The 22,036-nt window shown below is 43.9% G+C and overlaps 1 protein-coding gene across 1 annotated transcript in view; it reads left to right on the top strand.

Moving 5' to 3' along the window:
- The window catches only part of DYNC1H1 (dynein cytoplasmic 1 heavy chain 1), a 1,397,843-nt gene that overhangs the window by 5,260 nt on the left and 1,370,547 nt on the right, over positions 1 to 22,036 (top strand). Inside the window, exon 2 of the mRNA XM_085626346.1 lies at positions 10,272 to 10,359. Coding sequence (XP_085482472.1) covers positions 10,272 to 10,359 — 88 coding nt within the window. The remainder of the gene's footprint in view (positions 1 to 10,271; positions 10,360 to 22,036) is intronic.

The raw sequence follows: 22,036 nt of genomic DNA, 5'->3' as shown, positions 1-22,036 counted from the left end.
GGTTGACGCTCTCTGCGACAGATGCTTGGTGTTCAAAGTACTCATAGAGGACCGAGATCTTGTTGTGGAAGAAGCTGGTGAGGTTGTCGCACATTTCCTGGGAGGTGGTCATGTTGTTTTCCATGGCGGTGGGATTAGTGAACTAATTGGCATATAATATCTTTGACCTTCAACACAATCAATTTCTTAATTCCATCACCCTCTTCCAGATGTATTCTTAGTCTAAGTGGTCATATCGCTAATCCTCACTTATACTTTCAGCAAGAAATGTGGCCCTTTTTAAACTTAGTTGAAAGTGATCGCCTTGCTCATGAAATCACTAAAGAATAATCGGAATAAAGAAAAATTACACACACAAAAGTTAAGTTGACACCAAACGACTCATTACCGAGAAATGTATAAAAGTACTGTAGCATAGTCACAGTCTATCTGAAGCGGATACTAACTTGCAAACAGAAATCACTTGTTGCAGATACATGTCTGGTTTTGAATATTTTTTTAAGAAATATAATTGTCAGTCGTACATTGTTTTGATAGTTGTGTGTTGCCACAAATAACGTCATGAGATGCAGAAAAATGTTGCAACTATTGACTCGTTTCTCGGACTGAGTATGCAGTTCAAAGAACCAAAAGATAGAAAATTAGATTAGAAATAATTCTCCGAGCACTCAAATATTTAGTTCAGATGTCGAGGTCGTGGTATCAACTGTTCTTTATTGGACCATCCAAACATTTTTTCGGCCTTTTCCTGCCCAACACGTCTGTTGCAGAAATCTTGACAACAGACTTCATCAGGGTATGTCATAAATCATTTTCAGCTTATCTTCTTGTCCATAATTATAATGGTATAACATAGGTTCGATCAAAGTAGTATTTCAAGGTGTTTGATAAGTTCTTGTTCACCCAAGAAGTCATGTGTGGAGACTGGGTGCAAGCAGTAATGTCGGCATAAAATCTTAGTCCTTGTATCGATCGGGTCCTTGGTGTGCAGCCGCTCTGTTAAGATTTCAGCAATAGACGAAACACATGTTGATACCACAACCTCGACATCTGAACTACATTTTTTTGAGTGCTCGGAGAATTATTTATAATCTGATTTGGAAAAGCTTCTTTCCAATAGAGGAAGATCAGGTGGCTTTCCCTCCTCCAGAGCACCAAATGATATATGGACATCGGCGTAACAGACTTGTACATATATCTACTTTTGTACAGTTTAAGTTGTGTGTTCGGACTACCCCAGCCACTACCTTGTTTTTGTGATATAAAGTTAGGATTCATTAAAGACTGCTTCCTCACATTTATGGAGATAGTGATTTTTGAGAATGTGAAAATCGTGCTAAATAAACAGATGGCGTAAAAATTTAAGGCATTTGTATGATTGAGTGAACATGTTTATTTGAAGGAGGAGAAACAGAAATATTTTAGAATTCGAAACCAGAAAGATTGGCACATGCCCCTCTCGTGGTTCTCTTAACTGAGATGACACTGTTTTTGTGTTTCATGCAACAATTGGGGCTTTAGTGCCTATTACCATGTGCCAATGGTATGTAAATAGATCATGCAGGATTATAACGTTTAACAAGCATTGGCATAGCCAATAGGTCTCGCCTTTGGGACCTTATAAGTGTTTAGCTATGCAACAGTTGCATAACTAAATACATATTAAGGTCCCAAAAGCGAGACCTATTGGCTATGCAAAGCGGCCATGCGGCCGCCAAAGTGAAAGTAATCCCGGTAAAGCACGGCGCGCGCACATGCACTGTAGCTCTAGGCTGGCCTGGTAGCACTTTTTGGAGCCCTCTCAATAAGTCTCGCCAGACCAGCGCATGCGCTGGGTTAGGCGAGACCTAAAAAGGAGTAATTGTTGATGCTCGTATCTCTGCCTATTGTTATGCCCATGAAGTGATTTGTTGTTTACACCAGACGTGCAGATAACGGAGTGACATGTGAAGCATTGGATGTAAAGGAATGTTTTGTATGTGTTATCCAAAGTTTGATGAACAGCGACCCAAAGAATGTTTTCTAGAACTAAACAATAGATGTAATTGCCCCGTTTACCAACATTTTTAAAGCGTTTTTTGGGTCTGTCTTCCGTACTACCATTGACCATTGCAGTGTGATATTTATGCCTGCCTTTTTCCGGCTTATTTTATAAACCAGACCATACAACTATATTTCCATACAAGCAAGCTGAAGAAATCAAAGTGTTCCTCTAATGCCATAGGGTTTACTAGTTTGAATTCTGCCCTTGGCTTAAGGAAAGAAAACATATCACTGGCTTTTTTTGCCATATTCTAGTTGTAATTGTCTTTTTGGAATTATAGTATGTTGAACTGAAATTGGTGGTGTAAACTGCTGACTTGAAGGGATTTCTTGAATGGATTTCTGGCGTGATGCTTCTATTGCAAGAACTCTTGGCACTGTTTGGTAAATTTCTTTCTCCCAAAACCAAAGAATTAGCTACTCATGGAAACCCTAGTTTTTTTTTCTCGTTGCTCTAATAGTTTTTCTGCCACTTCGCATGTTTTTCTTATGAAAAACCTTTTCCATGCAACATCAGTTTTGGCTCAGTAGGGCCGGCTTTGTAATCTTTGTTTGCAGAAAAATGCAAGTTTTTGCCTTTGTTCTCTAACATTTTTTTTGCCTTTTTGTCCTGTAATTGTTTGTTGCCTTTATTCTGTAACGTTTGTATTTGAAATACTTTTAAAATGACTAGTAGACTTTTTTTTCCCCTTTTAATTACAGTTTGCTATGGTATGTCTTAGTTGACTATATCTTGTACCGTTTCTACCCCTGTGAGGCCCTTGCAGTGTTTATTTAGTTTGACTGTTTTAATCCAGAATGTTGTAGGATATTGTTTTTGTTAGAATCACTTTTGTTGTATCTGGTTTGCTTTCTTTCACATGCCGTTGGTAGCCTATTGCTGAAACACTTTGATACCTTATGGGAAGCAAGGAAAATCGTTCCTTACGTATTGACAATGTGAAATATAATTGTGAGTTCCCTTATTATACCATCTGATTTCCTGTGACCTTCTAGTTTCTACTTTATATATGAAAATGAAGGGCATATTGATGACTGCAAGAGAGCAATGCATTTGACACGAGAAGACCAACGCAAGGTTATTGTTATTGTTATTTGGATATTTATAAAGCGCAGCTTTCGCTCCGAAAGGAGCATCTTGGCGCTGAGCATGCGTATAGGGGATAGGTGGTGAAAGATCTAAATAGCTGCCAACACATAGGTATCAGATTGCTGATAGACCCAGGTCTTCAGTTGTTTCCTAAAGAGGCACTCAGACTCGATCAGTCTAAGATTTACGGGTAGATTATTCCAAGCCCTTGCTGCTAAGACTGTGAAGGTTTTTCCGCCCCTAGTTTTGTATTTGTGCCTCGGGATCTTAGCAAGGTTGGCCCCTGAGGATCGGAGACATCGTACAGGATCATAATGAATAAAACGATTAACAAGGTATTTGGGACCTATATTTTTCAAAGATTTAAAAACTGTGAGTGAGAGTTTGAAAAGAATTCTCTTATGCAGCGGCAGCCAATGCAGAGAGTTTAATGCAGTTGAGGCTGAAGATTTCCTAGGAAGTTTTAACACTAGCCGTGCCGCCGCGTGCTGTACACTTTGTAACTTCTTCAGTGTGGACTTTTTCACCCCTGCCATCAGCCCATTGCAGTAATCGAGTCGGGAGAGTATCAGTGCGACCACGACTGATTTCCTGGAGGCAATGGGGAGGAAGTCAAAAAATTTCTTTAGAGATTTATTAAGTCTAAAGCAGCAACCAGCCGTGATCCTGACATGATCGTCAAAAGATAAAGTTGCATCAAATTGCACGCCCAAATTGCGCGCAGAAGATACAGCACTGGGTGGGGCCTCAGAGTCTTTGGGCCACCAGTCCCTCGGGCAGAAAAATAAATCCTGGCCCAGTGGTATGATTTCAGTTTTCCCACTGTTGCACTTCAAGTGGTTTTTATTTAACCACTGAAATACCTCAGTGAGACAATTCTGAAAACGCAATTCTGTATCCGTGCGGTTTTTGTCGATGGAGACGACCAATTGAGTGTCGTCAGCATATGACGTAACAAGGATCCCATGTGACTCTATCACAGCGAGGAGGGGTGCCATATAGATGTTGAAGAGAAGTGGACTTAATATGGATCCCTGCGGTACTCCCGATGTAATGGTTTTTTCACTGGATAGGTAGTGACCCAGAGATACAGATTGGGACCTATTGGACAAGAAGGATTTGACCCATGCCAAGGCTGTATCTGTCACGCCAATCTCTCGCAGCCTGTCATTCAAGATGACATGAGATAGTGTCAAGGTGGGGCTTAATCACTGTTGCCAAAATACAGACATTGGCAAACCCTGGGTTGAGTTAAGTATCTGCCTGCAGCTGAGTTTATGCTGTAGGATGTTAAGAAAATGAGGGATCTTTGCTTTGGAAGAAAGACCAAGAATAAGAGAGGATAGATAAGCTGAAATTGTGATCACCTTATCTCTTAGCTGAAGGACCGATTGGGATCCATGAGTGGGTAATCTTTTGCAGGACAGTCATTCAGTCTGTAATGTTTGCCCTTAAGGAGTTCAAGTAATGAGGTTTTTGAAGGTGGTGTTAGATCGATAATATAATTTGCTATAATCCCTGCTTCTAAAAGGAGTATTCCTTCAATAGAAATTGGCCTTTGTAGCAGCATAGTCTTCTTCAGATAACAATAAGAAGAGAAACAGAAACCAATGGATTGTGACTGGGTTAACCTAGGAACCACAAAGCTGTACCACAACTGCATACACAGGATGCAACTATGCAAAGGTTGTGCCGGGGGTGTGGGGGGGGCTTTTGAAATTGAAAAGAGCCTTGACACAGTGCTTTTATGATCGGGGGCAAGTCGGTTTGGAACTGCAGAACAGGCTAGAAACAATCCAGTATGGATATGAAACTCATAGTAGCCTTAAAATATGTCAGGATATTTAGTAAGGGCCCTGGGTGGGGAAGAGAACCATGCTGATGAGATGCCACAAATGAGTTGAGTATTGCGCAACTTGGAGTGGACGGTTTCAGTACTGACATGGTCTCCCATGACACAGACCGCCTTGGTTTATCCTTGCAAACAAAGTTGAATTTGAGGCGCAGTGCAAAGGGAGACATCTGAGTCATGCAGATGCCACAGCAGTGATTAGGTCAGCAATGTCATGTAATAAAGTGTAACACACCGTTTTACTGCACAATGGCTGCCCCTAGTGAGATTCTGGCACTATGTTCTGGGGTTTTGGATGCTAAGGTCGTCCACAGTGGGACAGATTTATGAACTGTGACCAACTCTCTTTTCAATGCTTGTACCAATGAATATTTTTATTTAGGTTGTCAAAGATCCATGCTTTCGGTAAGACAGTTAACCAGATGACTTAGTACAACTAGAGATATACACTGGAAAGGCAGGGAAGACTCTCCTGAAGAGACTTGATAGTGAGATGTTGGTGCCATTGATTTGGATGTTTCCGGTAGCAAAAAACTTTATTTCACCTAAACCTAAGACCCATTTAATGAAAAAATGTTTGTCTGATGTCGCCTTGTTGTCCCACTTTTACGGGAGATCTGAAGCTGTTGCAGAGGTTTCTGATGAAAAGCAAACAAACATGTAAAACAGGAAAAATGACACCTTTACCTACTAATTATAGATATATTATTATAGGGGCTTGCAGCCAGCTCTTTCCACTCATTGGTCTATTTCTTGGTCAATATGTTTTTCTTCTGCCTACTAAAGCACAGGGCAATGGGTCGGCCAACACCTGTCTTTAGCTAACTTTCCTGTGAATGGTAGAATTCTGGACTTTCAAAAGGAGCTCTTCCCCCCTCTGTAGGGTGCTGAAGCGCTTGCCCATATGAGTTGCATGCTACACCATTTGGGGTGTGTGGTTGGAAGTGTTGTCCTTGTTTTGCTCTTATGTGGGAAGTGTTTTCATGTGCGTGTTTGCCTCTGAGGTGTGGTTATCGTGTTTAGGACGCATCGTCAGTAGTGTGCTGAAGTAACACATGTACGAGGCATGCAGTTTGATTTTTCAGTAAGCTGGCAGGTTTTAGCAGCTCTGCAGATCTGTTTGTGGTATTTCTTATGATCATAGTTTGCTTAGCTGGTTACTTCCCTAGGTTGCCCATTCTGAGATATGTTGTTTAAAGTTTATGGTACTGAACAGGCATAGGTTGGAGGGAGAAATAGTGGAGAAAGCTGCTGGGAATGGTTTTTGTTAATATCATCCCATATCTGCTTGTCATTGTGAGATGTCAAAGGCTGGCCTAGTATGTAGCTAGTCAGAATTTCAGTGGTGGACTAAAGTGAAGTCCTCTTTTACTCGGCTGTATGTGGCTTTATTTATTCTATGTCTGTTCAGTTAGTAATGGATGGTTTATTGCTGTAGACTAGTAGAGAACTAGGTGATAGACGTGATCCATAGCAATTTTGGCTTCTGTAAATGTAAGGCTATCGTGCAGTATAAGCCTGCATGAACTTCATTTGACTGCCAGACCGCTGAGTGTTATGGAATTATCACTAATGTTGGCCAGGAGGGTTATGTACTATATTGTAGTTGCTTTAAATAGCACTTAATGACCAGGACAAGGCATTAAAGTGATTTATAGCAAACAAATGATGGACGGTATGCTGACCATGCAAACCTTTTCCCCCAGTCAAAAGATCTGGGTTAAATCCATCGTTCTTTTGCCCACTATGCCACCCCAGTTTGGACCCAGTTATATGCAAATCAGTCTTGACCCTTTGCCCCATGGGAACAGTCCAGACCGAACTGCCAGGCCAGGTCCTCCCTTGACTGGAAACAAGCATCCTGGGACCCGTTTCAGGGTATGTCACCCTTCTTCAGCAAGGCTAGCTTGAATCCAGTGGCACAGTGAGAAAGGGACCCATGTCTGGGCATACCCATGCCACTTAGGGCGAAAAGTGTTACAGAAAACAAATCATGGACGGAATGCGGACAATGCAAACGCTCTCCCCCAGTCCAAAGATCTGAGTTAAATTCATCATTCTTTTGCTCACTACACCACCTCAGTTTGGACCCAGCCATATCCAAATCAGTCTTGACCCTGTGCCCTATGGGAACAGTCCAGACCGAACTACATGGCCAGGTCCTCCATGGACCGTTTCAGGGTATGCCACCCTCCAGCCAGGCTAGCTTGAATCCAGTGGCATAGTGCCACTGGAATCAAGCTATCCTGGCTGAAGAGGGGTGAAACCCCGAAACTGGTCCTAGGATGCTTGTTTCCAGTCCAGGCAGGACCTGACTTGACAGTTCGAGCTGGACTGTTCCCATGAGGCAAAGGGTCAAGACTGATTGGCATATGGCTGCGTTCAAACTGGAATGGCATGGTGAGCAAAAAAAAATGTATTTAGGCCCATATCTCTGTACTGGGGTGAATGCATGACATTGTCCTGCATTCTGTCCATCAACTGTTGTTTTTGCATTAAAGTGATTTATGCCAGGCAGCACGCTGCTCCTAAACCCAAAGTTAGTTATTTTCCTCTAATGGTTCTTGTTGGTTATTGTGATTACTCTTCTACTTTTAAGGAAAGCATTCCATGCATTTACTCAAGACGTCTGACTGATTCCAGGGAGGTGTGTCTGATGTTTGGGTTGGAGCCATGACTCCACGTTATGCGAGGAGTGTGCCCTTATGAACCTGAAGGCAATCTGGTATTGCCAAGCTGAACACTTAATGAAGTTGTGTTCACCTAGTTCCCATTTAAAGTCATGGGCCCGGACCCAGTCAGATAAGTATAATCCCAGGAAGAAACACAAGAAGGCCCATCGGGACTCATCCTAGTCTTGTCACTCTTTCTGAGAAGTCAAGAGGATGTCAAGGTCCCGCCTCCCCCCCCCCCCCCCCCCCCCTGCTGCTTCCCCCAACCCGGTCTTGCTCTGACTCCCCTGCCGAGGAGCCGATCCTTCACCTGATCCCGGAGCAACCCAAATTTCCAGGGCTTCCAGCGACATCGCAACAGTTTAAGGCTTTCAAAAAAGCCAAGTTGTAAATATGTGAGGGGGGATTGAAGAATTGTGGCAGAAATCTGGCGTGTTTTATCGTAATCAACATTTGACATTACATTATAGTGCCCTGAAGAAGCCCTTGTTGTAGGGCAAAACACGTTGGTTGTGCCCGCATGATATAGAAGAAATTGGAATAAAGAATTTCCTGTTAACATTGAAAACTGGATTGAAATCGTTGAAATGTGGACGCTTCATTTAAGATCATATTGCCTCTCATCTTATGATTGTATCTAATCTGGGTATCACTAGAGCTTGCACCGCTGATTTAAAGTCATTGAGGGGGAGGAAGGATTTTATTTTTCTTAGAATGCTCATTTGAAAGTTTGCTTCTCTGGTGGCTGAGCCGATGTGTTCCTGCATGTTGAGATTCTTGTCAAGTGTAATTCCTAGTGATCTTGTGGAATCCATAATGCGAGGAAAGGCAGTTGAAGGCTGCTAAATGTTTCATACAATCTTTAATGTCGAGGGATCGTTTTGGTGGGGCAATTAAGAGGAATTCGGTTTTAAGAAAGTTGAGTTTAAGGTGGTTTCAGGTTAGTTTTTTTGCAGAGGTGTGTTGATTAGACATATCTTCAGGGGAGGAGATTTTGAGGTATAGTTGGGTGTCATCTGCATACATGTGGTATTTGTACTTTGGAAAATTTCGGTTAGAGGCTTCATGAACAGGTTAAAGAGAGTAGATGATGAGGTGGACCCCTAAGGGATCCCTAAAGTGAGCGTGGACAAGGATTGGTTGACCTTAATTCTTTGAGTTCTGTTGTGTGGAAATGAAGCGAACCAGTTTAGGGCAACCCCCGATAATCCCATCCTGTGTTCGAGCAATTCAAGGAGGCTGTCATGTTTGACAGTGTCGAAGACTGAAATAGGTCTAGGAGTATTAGGAGGCAAGATTTGTTCAGATCTAGCATTTTAAGGCATCATCAACTATGTGTGTAAGGACTGTTTCCGTGCTGTGACCCTGACGGAAACCGGATTGGAATTGGTCAATAAGGTGGAACTGATCAGTGTGATTGCATTGCTGGGTATGTACGCATTTCTCAAGGACCTTTGCCAGAGAGGGGATGGGACGGAAGTTATCTGGGTTTGTATGATCTGCTGTGTTTTTTGTTGGTAGAATGGGGGTTACTTGCCCTGATTTTAGGCAGTCTAGTAAAGCCCCTTGGAGTAGTGAATCATTCACTATCATAGACCAGAGAGGGAGTGAAGAAGTTTTAATCTCATTGAAGACTTTAGCGGGAAGATGGTCGCAGAAGTGGTTTCGGTATGATTCCAACATGTTGCATACCAAACATGACCGGGTTCGATGCAGCTATTATATAGTTGGACATCTCGTGATGACTGATGTTCACTGTGTCTAAAAATGGCTGACCGCACTTACAAAGCCTGGCGAATTGACTCCGGGGTTTGTAGGGGTGCTCTGCTCATGCAGGGGGACCCTCACACTTCTAACCAAATACTCTGTCCTCAGGACTGAACAGCCTGCCATAGAGGTTTTAAGTGAAGTGACCTTAGATACAAGGAAACCTATATCTGTTTTGAGAGGTGCAAGCACCAACTCACACAGGCTGCAATAGCAGGCCTTTTAGTCACAGTTTAAGTGAACTCCCATGGGTGTCACAATACATGCTGCACCTGGTGTACCTATGCCCTGGGTACCTTAGTACCTTATGCTAGGGACTTAAAAAAAGTTCACCAGTAGCCAATTGTGGAGGTACAAAAGTACTTACCTGAACCAATTTAGGGGAGAAAGCACAGTTGTTGGGATCCTGATTATTAGGATTCTAGCAGACTGTGTCAAAATTATGGACACCAGGCACAAATTGGGGGGAACCATGCTAGAAGGATCCTACCTTCCTACAGGGATTGGCTAAATTAAAGAGAACATTTGGTATAAGAGGTTGTAGAGGATAGAGTTTAATAGTGGCGGTGTGCTGACGTGTGGATCTTGTGATGGAAAAAGTTTGAGTTTCATAATAAAAAAATATGATTTTTTTTTTTTTTTTTAAAGAAATGACAATTTTGTGAAATATTTCAGTTAAAAATATTGTTTAATCCTTTATAGATATTTTGAACAATTGTTTCAGTGGTGTTGAGTGGTAAATTTGTTTTTTGACTCTCGCAGTACGGCTTCTCCAGTGTTGTTTTCAATGACAAAGTACACCTGATTCTCAAAGTTAAACAGATGCTCTATTTGTTTTTATTTGCAGAGGATGTCGGTGATGAAGGGGAAGAAGAGAAGGAATTAATTTCCTACAATGTCAACATTGACATTCATTATGGACTAAAGTCAAACAGGTGAGTGCTGTTTCAAAGATGTCACAGGTTGATGTAAACCTCATTAAAGGAATTTCAAATCTGATTTCACTTGTAGTTTTAACTTGGTAACTGCAGCACCATTAGGTTTACTTATTGGAAATCCTCTATCGAACCATACCGCAATAGCACTTGCTTCTTCCATGTACTGCCACACCACCCACGCTAAGTCTTTCACTGCTGCCCTTTTTGCTCTGCCATCAAAGTGGGCATTTACTGATCTTTGAGTAGGTGTTTTCAACAGGTTGCTTAAAATATTTTTTATTGTGGAGCTTTTGTGTTTCCACTTTTCCAAGGTACCCTTGAAAATTGTCATGACTGAAGCAGCCTTCCACTATGGAGAGTGATGGTTCCACGAACATGTGGATTTGAAAACCCAACTTCCTCCCCAAATAGTTGTTTGCACTTGTTTTGTCTAGTTGGTAAAAGACTAATCTGTTTGAAGCCTGATTGAGAAACCTGCTGGATGATTTCTATGGTATCTTCTCTCACTTTTTTGGAAATGTGTGGTGCCAGCAACCTTTGGAAATGGAGGACTCGCAAACATCTTGTATGCTCCTAAGTTAGCCAAATTGTGCTGAGCTCTTGTGCGCCATTCATCTTAGATGGCGGTTTTATGATGTCGAAGAAGGTTTTTCCACACCCGATGTCACCCAAGAAATGCAGTACAGGTATTTGCGCATGTGCTTAGTTGCAGCACCATGCCTATCTGTAGTATCAACGTAGCATGCTCAATTCTCCTCTGCATTCTAGAAGTCTGACCCTAAGATGACAGCTGAAATGATGGGCAGGCATTCCTACATCTAACCAGTTGCATAAGGGTGAATTCCATGTTGATCTGGCCAACAGATATGGTCCCCCCGCTCTACGACCATTTCAATGCTTCTGCTGTTATTTATCACTTGGGAGGCTGATGATGCTCCTCACAAGCCCCTCCTCTTAAAACACGAAAGTGGTCTAATTGAAGAGCATCATAAGAAGATAGCGTAAAGGCTAGCCAGTGTAATATATTAAGACACGGCGACTGAATCTTAATCCAAAATTAATAGGGATTCCCAATCCAAATAGTATTTTCGCTGCAAACACCCGCAAAGGAGTCTGCCATCTTAACGGCCCACAACAAAACGGCATTCTTCCTCAATTGGCTCCCACCTTCTATTAACCCGCCTCCCCCACCCGAAGGTAGAATACCACTCAGACCAAGGTCTTTCCACATCATGGCTCTTCCACACATGATACCTGAAGAAAACAGTGCATTCTCTATTCACTACCCCCCCCAATCGAAAGCGCCTCGAAGACATTCAAGCACAACCTGAAGTCTTGTTTCTGGACACCTCCTTCAACACCAAGCAAGGTGCTATAATCAATAACCTCATATTCTACACTAGAAAAATAGCCAAATGGTGGTCCGCCTTCTCTAAGCTACTATCCATCTATATCCATAAAATATCCCCTAGGGAACCAGGATAACAACATCAACCGCACCAAACCTCAGAGCCACCCTAAACATAACATCCTACAAAAATGGCACTATTCTTATTTAAGCAGCTAACAAGGACCTAGAACTATTCGACAAATACTTTCCCACCCTAAAAAACCACTCCATCTCCCCATCCAATGCACCACAGGACCTACCTCCACCCCCCACCTCATCTCCTGTAGATCAGAGTCCCCCTCCCCTACCCAGAACCAACAAGAGGCCACAGCAAATCACCTCCCTTAGATCTCTTATTACCCACATCCCCAAATGGAATCATCAGAACCAACAACAACGCCCCTCCCGTTTTTTCAATCTCCGCCCTTCCACATCTCCACACTCCGCCACCTCCCCAATCCCCACTTCCATCACTCTCCTCCACAACCCTCTACCGACCGCTGATGTCCCCCACCGCGACACGGCCACTATATCGAGTCAGATGAAAGCCCCCAGCCAGCACATATCCCACTCATTATCCACCACCCTGTTCCCGCTCCCTGCCACACATTCCCACCACATTACCCACACAGACATCAAACCCTTCAGCAATACCACTCCCAGCCTTCCGTGTCCGCTAATCATGTATCCTCCTGCTTATCACACTTCTGAACAAGACCCTCTCATAACCCAGTCCTACCTAACATCCAGAAAATTTCAGAACGTTATATTAGATAACAAAAGCATCCTTCTTCTTGCTGAAAACTCTTTCCAAACGTACCCATCTTCAACACTCTATTGCACTAATCAACAATGTGATTAAAAACTATCCCCCTGCCTCTGTCGAATCGACTCCTACGCACTCGCAAACTCCCCAACTATCTAACTGACATGGAAAGCCACACCCTTTCACTACTATATGAAAACCCAACGAGCCCCTTCAGACTTAAAGAAGATACTACCCAATGGACCAGGAAATCCAAACCCTCTTTCCATCTTACGAATGCCCCGCTTACCTCATCACCACTGAAGAATTCTCTATTCTCCCAGTCTCTATTAACCCAAACGGAACATCCCATCCAAAACTCAGAGGAATAAACCTGAACAACCTCCAATCTGTAACCACCAACCACGAAATTCACGATTCCTAAACTGCCGTTCAGCCTCAAAACACGCCTCGTAATCGCCGACCTCACCCTGAACATGAAAACCAACATAATCATCCTTACGGAATCTTGGCTCAATGAAGCGTCCTCCCCATGCCTAGACCTTTTAGTCCCATTTCCCCGCCCCCCCCCCCCGCCCTACCTACAGCATTATTATACTACACAGACCTCTCAAAAAGGGCAGAGGACTAGCCTGCCTTCATCGATCTAACGTTACCATCTCAAAGTTTTGCTCCGAACCCATGGACTCCTGTGAATACCTTGGGATCTCTGTCAAATCTTCAGATAACCACTCCCACAAGCTACATAACCTCTACCATCCCCCAGGCAAGAACGCAGTATTTACAGACCAACTTATGGAATTTATCACAACAAACTCTACCCCTGTCTCCAACGACATATTCCTCGGCGACTTCAATCTCCTTTGGGAAACCCCCCTTGACAAACAGGTCCACACCCTCAAAACCTTTCTAGCAGACCATTCCTTGATCCAAGCTATCTCAAAGCCCACTCATGCTAAAGGTGCTACTCTTGACTGGCTCATCTCTAAACAAAACACGATTGAATCTATCCAGATCACCCCTTGTGACTGGTCTGACCATCACATCATCACCTTCAGTATTTCCTCCGCTATCAAGAAAACCTTCCCGCTACAAAACAAACCTAAACAATGGATAAGAAACACAAAAAAAACCTCGACTAGAACACCCTAGCCTCCCACTCGTGAGTAAGTTCTCATCCCCCCCCAACAACATGTCTAACGTCCATGACCTCACCGACCACTACAACTCCATGATGGCCAAGATCTTTGACCAAGCTGCCCCACCCAAGCGCAAACGAATTCCAGACAAAGATAAAAACCCTTGGTTTAACGGAGCCCTAAAAGAAGAAAGACGTAAACTTAGATCATCAGAACGGAAATGGCGACAGCATCCCTCCCCTCTCCATCTCAAACTACTTCGGCAAGCTAGAAACTCCTATAACAAAAGTATTCTTCAATCCAAAAAAGACTTCTTTAGATCAGAACTAGACCATGCCAAGAACAGACCAAAGAAACTCTTTGACATTCTAAAACAACAATCTAACAAATTGGCTAAATCCTCTCTTGACTGCAAAATCACAGCTTAGCAGTGAAGAATTTTCCTCCTTTTTTCACAGCAAAAACAAACTCCCTCCAACTCGAGCTTAACATGGCCGCAGCGAACGCAGCCACCCCAAAGCACTCAAGCTGAAATCCCTGATCAACCAGAGTTATTTTTGCCAAAAAAACAACTCGCTGGTCCACTTTCAAACTTTACGATCCTAATGACCTCACCAAAACATTAGCAACCACCAAACTCAACAACCATTTCAATGACCCAGTCCCCTCAAATTGCCTTCCCCACATCTACCAAGTCATCTCCCCTCTCGGGATCAAAATCATCAACGCCTCGCTAGCGCAAGGGCACATACCGGACTGCCTAAAAACAGGCCAGGTCACCCCTATACTAAAGAAACCGACTGCGAACTCCTCCGACCCCAACAATTTCCGACCCATAACTAGCATTCCCATGCTAGCCAAGGTCCTGGAAAAATGTGTTCAACAACTGGACCAACACATCATGGACTTCAACCTTCTGAACACCCACCAATTGGGTTTCAGACCCGGCCATAGCACAAACAGCCATTCTACATATAGCGGGCGACGCCATCCTTGCTCTTGACCGCAACGAAACCTGTCCAGTAGTCCTGCTTGACTTCTCCTCAGCCTTCGTCACGGTCAATCGTGAAAAAATTCTAAAAAGACTGGTAAATAGGATGGGTTTATATGGCTCAGTCCTTCAATGGTTCAAATCCTTTCTGGAAAACAGAACGCAATCTTTCATGGTGAACAAAAATCTTTCTCGCTTCTCACCAAACCCTCTGGGTGTACCACAAGACTCTACCCTGTCTCCCAACCTATTCAACCTATATGTCTAACCACTAACCGAACTATTAAAGCAGGCAAACATAGCCTACCACATGTACGCAGACGAAACTCAACTTTACATCAAGATCCCCTCCATTGAAGACATAATATCCATGAACATGGCACTCAAAAGACCGTCCACTGGCTAACAACCAACTTCCTGAAGCTAAACTCACAAAAAACTGAATTTCTTCTAATTCCCCAGAAGCCCCCCCCCCCCCCCCCCCCCAATAATTCCCAGGAGACAAAGGAATGGTCCAAGTTGATCACTGCACTTAACTGCACGCCATCACTGGTGGACTCCACCAAATCACTTGGAATTACTCTAGATAAGAACCTTAACATGCAAACGCACATAAACCTGTTAGCAAAAACGCACGCTTTCACCTCAGCTATCTCAGGAAAATTAAACCTTTCATCGATAACCAGGACCTCAAAACTGCAGTTCAATCCTTAGTCATCTCAAGGCTGGAGTACGGATGCACCACCCTCGCGGGACTTCCCAAAATCACAACCGCCCCATAAAAAACCTGTCTCAATGCCGCAACAAGACTCCTAACAGGATCCAGGAAATTTGACCACATATCGCCACACCTAAAAGCGCTCAACTGGCTTCCTTTTGAAGCTCGTATCCACCTAAAAATGGCATGCATCACTCACAAAGCGCTTCACCACAATACTCCCCAGTACCTATCCCAAAAACTGACCTTATCTGGAGGAATCAGACATTCAAGGAGTGCTGATAATTTACTCCTGAAACCCTCATGCTTTAGAAAGAAACTTTTGACAGAGCATTCTCCGGAGCAGCACCAAGAATATGGAACTCGCTTCCTCCCTACTTCAGAAAAATCTCCTCTACTCTTCTGTTCAAAAAAGAAGCAAAATCATTCCTTATGTGCAAATTCCTCCCGTAAACGATCACCTGGACCATTCCAGATGTACACCCTAAACTTGCCGCTTCCATCCCTCGAAAGACACCTTCGCTGCCTTCGACCCGTTGCTTAGAAATACTCACACCTGCGACCTTACAAACTTTGTAAATAAGTTGATCTTATGTATGCTATTCTTTTTGCAAATTGTTTTATTCGTATTGTGCCCTCAGTGTAAAGCGCTCTGATACCCTTCCCTCGTTCTGGTCCGCGCTATAGAAAACTCTAAAAATAAATAAAAGATGTTTACTGCAGATGTATCAAAGTCCCTTGGCCCAATCTAGTCACATATGTACCCAGAGACTTCTCAATGGGAAGCTTACTAGATCGTAAGAACCACTTGTGATCAAGCATGAACTAAGTTATGATGAATACATTTTAACAGCAGATTAGGATACTCCCTCGGCATCAGACTGGAACGGTACATTTTTCCATAGCAGTGCTCCTGTGTGCCACTGTGTGGCACCGGGCCTACTCCCAGCGGCGTCACTATGGGGGTGCGGGGGGTGCGGACCGCACCAGGTGACACCCTCACATTGGGTGACACCAACAGGGCCTGTGTGCGCAGAGCAACCTAACCTTTTAGAAGGAGGAGGTGCCTGTGCGCACGGTCTCCCCTCCTTTCTTTTATTTGCTTCCCTGTGAAATGGATCCAAAAAAGAAAATCACTTTTGATGGTAATCAATATCTATTTTTCTGACTTTTAATTCCAAAGTGCAGCATCGGGAATAAAAGTTTAAAAATATGAAAAATAAATAACTAAATAAAGTAAGACAGAGTGGTAGCAAACTGGCCAGATTGGTTTTATTCACACCCAAACACATTAGCGCCACTTTTACAGAGTTTGCCAGTGAAGCGCTATTTTTGTTGTCTTGGCTTTGTTTTCCCTGGGCTTGGAACTAGTGCACCAATCCTGGAGGTACTGCAATGTGAGGATTGAAAAACAAAGTTTGTACTGCTGCTCTGTATCTAGGGACGTTGTCTTTTTTTACCATACTGCTTACGTTTTGTAAGGATATAAGCAATGGCCATTGAAATGGGTCCATTCAGGGCCCTGTTGTTATGTCCTTAACTTTTCAGGCAAAAGCACTCACTGATTTCTCAACAGTTAGTGTAAAAGGGTTAAGGTAACCATGTTCCTGCTTACATTTCACATGGTTTGCAAAACTTTGCATTCCCTATGATTGTTTGCTTTTTCCAGGATGCTGTCACTTTTTTTGCAGGCCACATATTGCTCTTGCCCAGTGCGTAATTTAAATTGAGCCGCATCCAGGTGTTTATAGCTGGCAACAATTGGGTTGTAGTTGTAGGCATCTGAGTTTTTCTCAGTGGGGCAGTATGGTGTTCAGTGGGGGAGAGGATGTGGCACTATGGCCAGAGCTGCTGAATTTGGAACTGGGGAACCAGGTTCAGCCTTAATAACCAGTCCGCCAGACCACTCTCCTTAGAGAGCACTATCTCATGCCAGACCTTAGAAGGCTTCGCAAGACATTAGAAGCCCCGGTGTCGTAGCACCAGCAGGTGGACCCTAGCATGACCAGTGTAGGTTAACCTTCAAGGCTTGTCCACCACTATTCATACTGAAGTTCACCTCCAGTCTTGCGGGCAGGCCTATGAAGCAGTACACCCTAGAACAATGACCCTGTCACTGAGATCACAGGACCCTTGAGAAGGGCCAGCTCTAGGGCGGTGCAACCGGTGTGACCGCACCAGGTGCTCACTTTAGGTGGAGGCATCATTTTTGCAAGTATATTATGGTTTTAAAAGCGCTTGCTGCCTCCTTCCTGGCCTCCAGTAATTTTCGGTAACAATAAAAATGTCATGATGACTGGTGATTAATGTTCTTCCTAGAGAGAGATCGGAATTTTGTCTAATGGAAGATTTAACTCGTGGAAAGGTAGCTCAGAGGGTTAATGTACCTGCTGCAAAGAACATGTACCATGCAGATCACAAAGTGCACATAATGTAAATAGGCCAGTGGGCTACTGCTTTTGTCAGAGAGATCCTTTTGTTACTTGCAGTTTATAAGTTAAAATCCTAACATAGAACAGTGAGCTATTAACTGTCATCTACTCCGCAGCAACACAAGTCACATTTTTTATCAACTTTTGATACATTTGAGCTACAAACAATTTATTAGTTTAACCCCTTCAGCGCGGCGCGGATTTCCGTGCCACGCTGAAGGTTCCGTGCGCGGGCGGGGCCATGACGGAACGGTTCCGTCATGCGCACAGCGCAACCGACGTGCATGACGGAACCGTTCCGTCATGCGCGTCAAAGGGGTTAAATGGTCAGATCATGCTACAGATCTTGCATTATGAGGCAAATATGACAGAGCCATTATTATTTAGAAAACATTTGCAAACTAGGATTTTTAGCCACTCATGTTTGAACTGCTGTTTTGGAAAAGGGAGAAGTGCTGATGACAGAAACTCCGTGGCTCGGAGACACATGGCTTGTGCTGCTTCCACATTTTATCGTATTTGGGGACATACTGTGATTAGAAGCATATCCCACTTTGTGAACACATTTTACTGTCAATAACTCATAACCTTAAATAATCATGTATATCCATTGGTTGATAAAACTGGGCAGTGAAACCAAACAAATACAAAAAATTGGGATGTTTGCGCATTCTGGCCACGCCTCTGGCTCTGCCCACTGATCCAATCCTTGGGTTATTCCCGCCCTCTGATTCTCCGCCTACTTTTTTTTCCCCCACTTCGACCACTGATATATCATGTTGCTGGATAGTGGGAACACCACACCAGTAAAAAGTACCATACCTATGATATTATAAATTACAATAAACTGTTGACTAGCAGGTAGTCCACTGTACAACCTGATTAATGAGTCATTATCACACTGTTGTTAACAGGCACATTTTGTAAATATAGGACCTACATTTACAAACGTTACTAAGGATTCTGTATGGTCCCGTTATTTTCAAACTGTGTCCACTGGCGGACTCGGGGCGGAGGAGGTCCATGCGGTAAGTCGTGAGGGTGTGACACCATGAGTTACCCGCACCGGGCGACATCAATCCTAGTGACGCCACTGCCTACTCCTTACTGCCCCAGAAGTAACAGTGCCTTCCATTGTGGATCCAAAGCTTTGCTCTGCTTTTGTCTGTTTTTCACGTGTCTAAACATTTCCAGAGTGCTACGGAATAATGTCCCCACCGAAAAACAACATGTTTCAAGCCTTGACGTGACTGCAGGAAGCCGATATCAGTCACAATATTGCATGAGGTGTGTCTGGGCTTGGGACACTCCTCTTAAGTCTTGCAATCCGAGACTGGAAGGCCAAGTTGTATGTTGTAGAACACAAGTAGTAGTTGCAGCCCTCACATTTGGCCTCCTTGTTTTGCACGTCACAAGCCTAGACTCTGTCCCTAGACTGCTCGCACAACCATTCAACTTCGAGCTAGTGGTGCTCCAGTTAGTCAAAGTCCAATCACAAATGCTAACAGAGAAAATGAAGCAGGACTCCACCATATCCTACTTTTGATTCCAAAGTGAAAGCGTGAGAGTGTCTCAGTGCCCGTTTTACTCCTTTGTATTCTCTGGCTACTGAAGAAATTTCTCAGTTGGTTCTTATGTGCAGCGACACTGCAGCAGCTTGAGACCTTCAAAGAGGCCATGCTGTAAATTTCGAATGTGCTTCTGGCTCCATCTGGAGAGCATTCAGACCCCATGGGCCTACAGGGGCATCCTTTCTGATTACAGCCGACTGGTCCTTCCTCCATTATCCTCTGTCCCATAGGAACATGGACCGACACCGGCCCAGACTTCTGCTCTGGCCCCAAGATCCATGCAGGTTCCTGCCACTACCAAGTCAGTACTGATGCCACCGAAGGATGGTTAGGCCCTAGCGCCGAACACATACCTGCTTGAGCTGACCCATGTCATGCTATGAAATTGCAAAAACTTGACCAGCCGTCAAGCAACCTGATTGTAAACCAGTGCCTCTGCAGCATTGCAACTACCAACAGAGGCTCCTTTCTCTTTTTGGCTCTTATTCTGATCCTATGTCAGAGAAAGGGGCACCCCAGGATGGTGATGTGGATGGCTTGCTCCCTGTTACAATACCGGAGATGCCTTCTCCATAAATTTACAGAATGCCAGGGGGCTTGATGCCTCTTTTGTGACAGAGGTTGACTCGCCATGTAGGCCATCAACCGATGAGAACATCTGATTTTCAGTAGTTGTTCATAAGTCTGCTAAAACACTAGGATTACAGCTACTCTTCATTGAGACCAAAACAAACATTCTGACAGAAATTTCTGCAGTCTGGGTCAGCAACTTTTGAGCTTTCAATTTCAGTGATGACCTCACAGATACCTTGATGGCTACTTGGTTGAAGCCTTGCCCATGCTTGTCTGTAGATGTAGATATATAGGTAAGCAGAAGTCGCAGTCCTGCTCCTGGTGGTGGTCCGGATTTTCTCACCAAGCACCCCACCCTATGAGTTTTATTGTGCATGCCTCGACCATTAAAGTGAATCCAAATTCATATCCAATCTCTCCTCCGGAGAGGGAATGCAAGAAGATTGCTGCTTTTGGCAAGTGTATGTTTTCTTCCTCCAGACTAGCACTGCAATCCACAAATGCAGTTTGTCCACTGGGCCTCTAAACATATCTCCTTTGGAACATGACCAGCGAAATCTTTCCGGTGGTCCCTGAACATCTTAAGGCCTCCTTGGGCCAGACCATACACGTTGAACAAGACTCTGCCAAATATGTTATCTGCACATGCATGGATATTACAATTTGTCTGGGAAGGGTGGTTGGTATCAGTGTTGTCCTTCGTAGACCCTTGTCATTGCAATCCAAGAGATTCTCTGGCTGTGTACAGGCATCCCTAATCTACCTGCACTTTGGTTGGTCCTGCCTTTTCAGAGAAAAGGTGGACGTTTAGAATGTCTTAAAGACAGCAGACCTACATCATGATCCTTGAAGCATTTGACTCAGTTACAGCATCAGTTCGAGAAATGTAGAGGCTATCTGTCTGGTGCATACACAGAGACAGCCTTCCCAGCTATAATACACCCCAGTCCTTTTGAGGCTATGGATGTGTCTGGGAGGCAGCGTATGGGCCAGCAGGGACACCAGTTTTCCAGTTCCACCTCCCCTGCCCACAATGAAAAGCAAATCACTTTGATTTGCCTTAATGGCGCATGCCCAACCATTGGCGGTTGGGGTTCAACATTTTGCCCTAAGTTCAGCGATCCATCGCATCTGAAAGATGGATTTTACATTGTTCAAAATAGTTTTACCCTGCCTTTTCTCTCCTCCCTACCGACTATTTTCTCCAGTACAGACCAATTTTCAGACTCCACCCCCCCCCCCTGTCCATCCTGTTTCACAAGGTGTTTCTGTCTTCAAGGGTGGCATTGCGAAGGTACAGGGCTCTGAAAGAGGGGAGGGTTGTTACTCTCACTATTTCTTTAATCAGAAAAAGGACTGAGTACTCAGCCCCATTGCAGACCTTCAATCTCTGAATGCCTTTCTGCAGACAGACAAATTCAAAATGCTCATGCTGGTCCAGATCCTAACCCCTGTAGACTCTGTACGTGGATAGTCTCCTTGGACTTACGTATTTTCATATACCTGTCCTGCAGTCACACACGTTCTCTGCTGTTCAAGATAGGCAGGAACATTTTCAGTTTTCTTTACTCTTCTTTGGCCTCATCATTGCCCCTTGGGTGTTCATGAAAGTAATGGCTGGTTTTGCTGCCTATGTTTTGAGGTCCGAAATACCTGTGCTTTCGTACCTCGACGACTGCCTGTGGAAAGTTGTTTCACCACAGTCAGTCATGGACCATCTCTAGATGACAGTGGACCTTTTGATATTGTTTGGGGTCACTATAAATGAGCAGAAGTCTTACCCGATTCTTTTGAAGTTTCCATTTATTGGGGCGGTCCTGGGCACAGTGTAGTTGAGGGCGTTTCCTCCACTGCAACTTGTCCAGGGCATTAGGACTTTGATCCAGATGTTTCTGGCTTGGTCTTGGATCACAGTGAGCACTGCTCTGAGGCTTCTTGGCCTCGTGTATTCTCCTTTTGCAGCCATGCCTGCTTTGATATGCATGCTCTTCTGGGAAACTTGAAGTACAGTGGGCCTAGGACCATGATGATCTTTCCTTACAGATCTCAGAGCAGACTGCTTGTATCCAGTTTGGCACCTGATGATTATTTTAA

Source organism: Triturus cristatus, chromosome 9 (genome assembly GCF_964204655.1).
Source record: "Triturus cristatus chromosome 9, aTriCri1.1, whole genome shotgun sequence".
In the NCBI taxonomy this organism is placed as follows: Eukaryota; Metazoa; Chordata; class Amphibia; order Caudata; family Salamandridae; genus Triturus; species Triturus cristatus.
The sequence above is the reverse complement of the archived record's forward strand: the minus strand, read 5'-3'. Positions and strand labels throughout refer to the sequence as shown.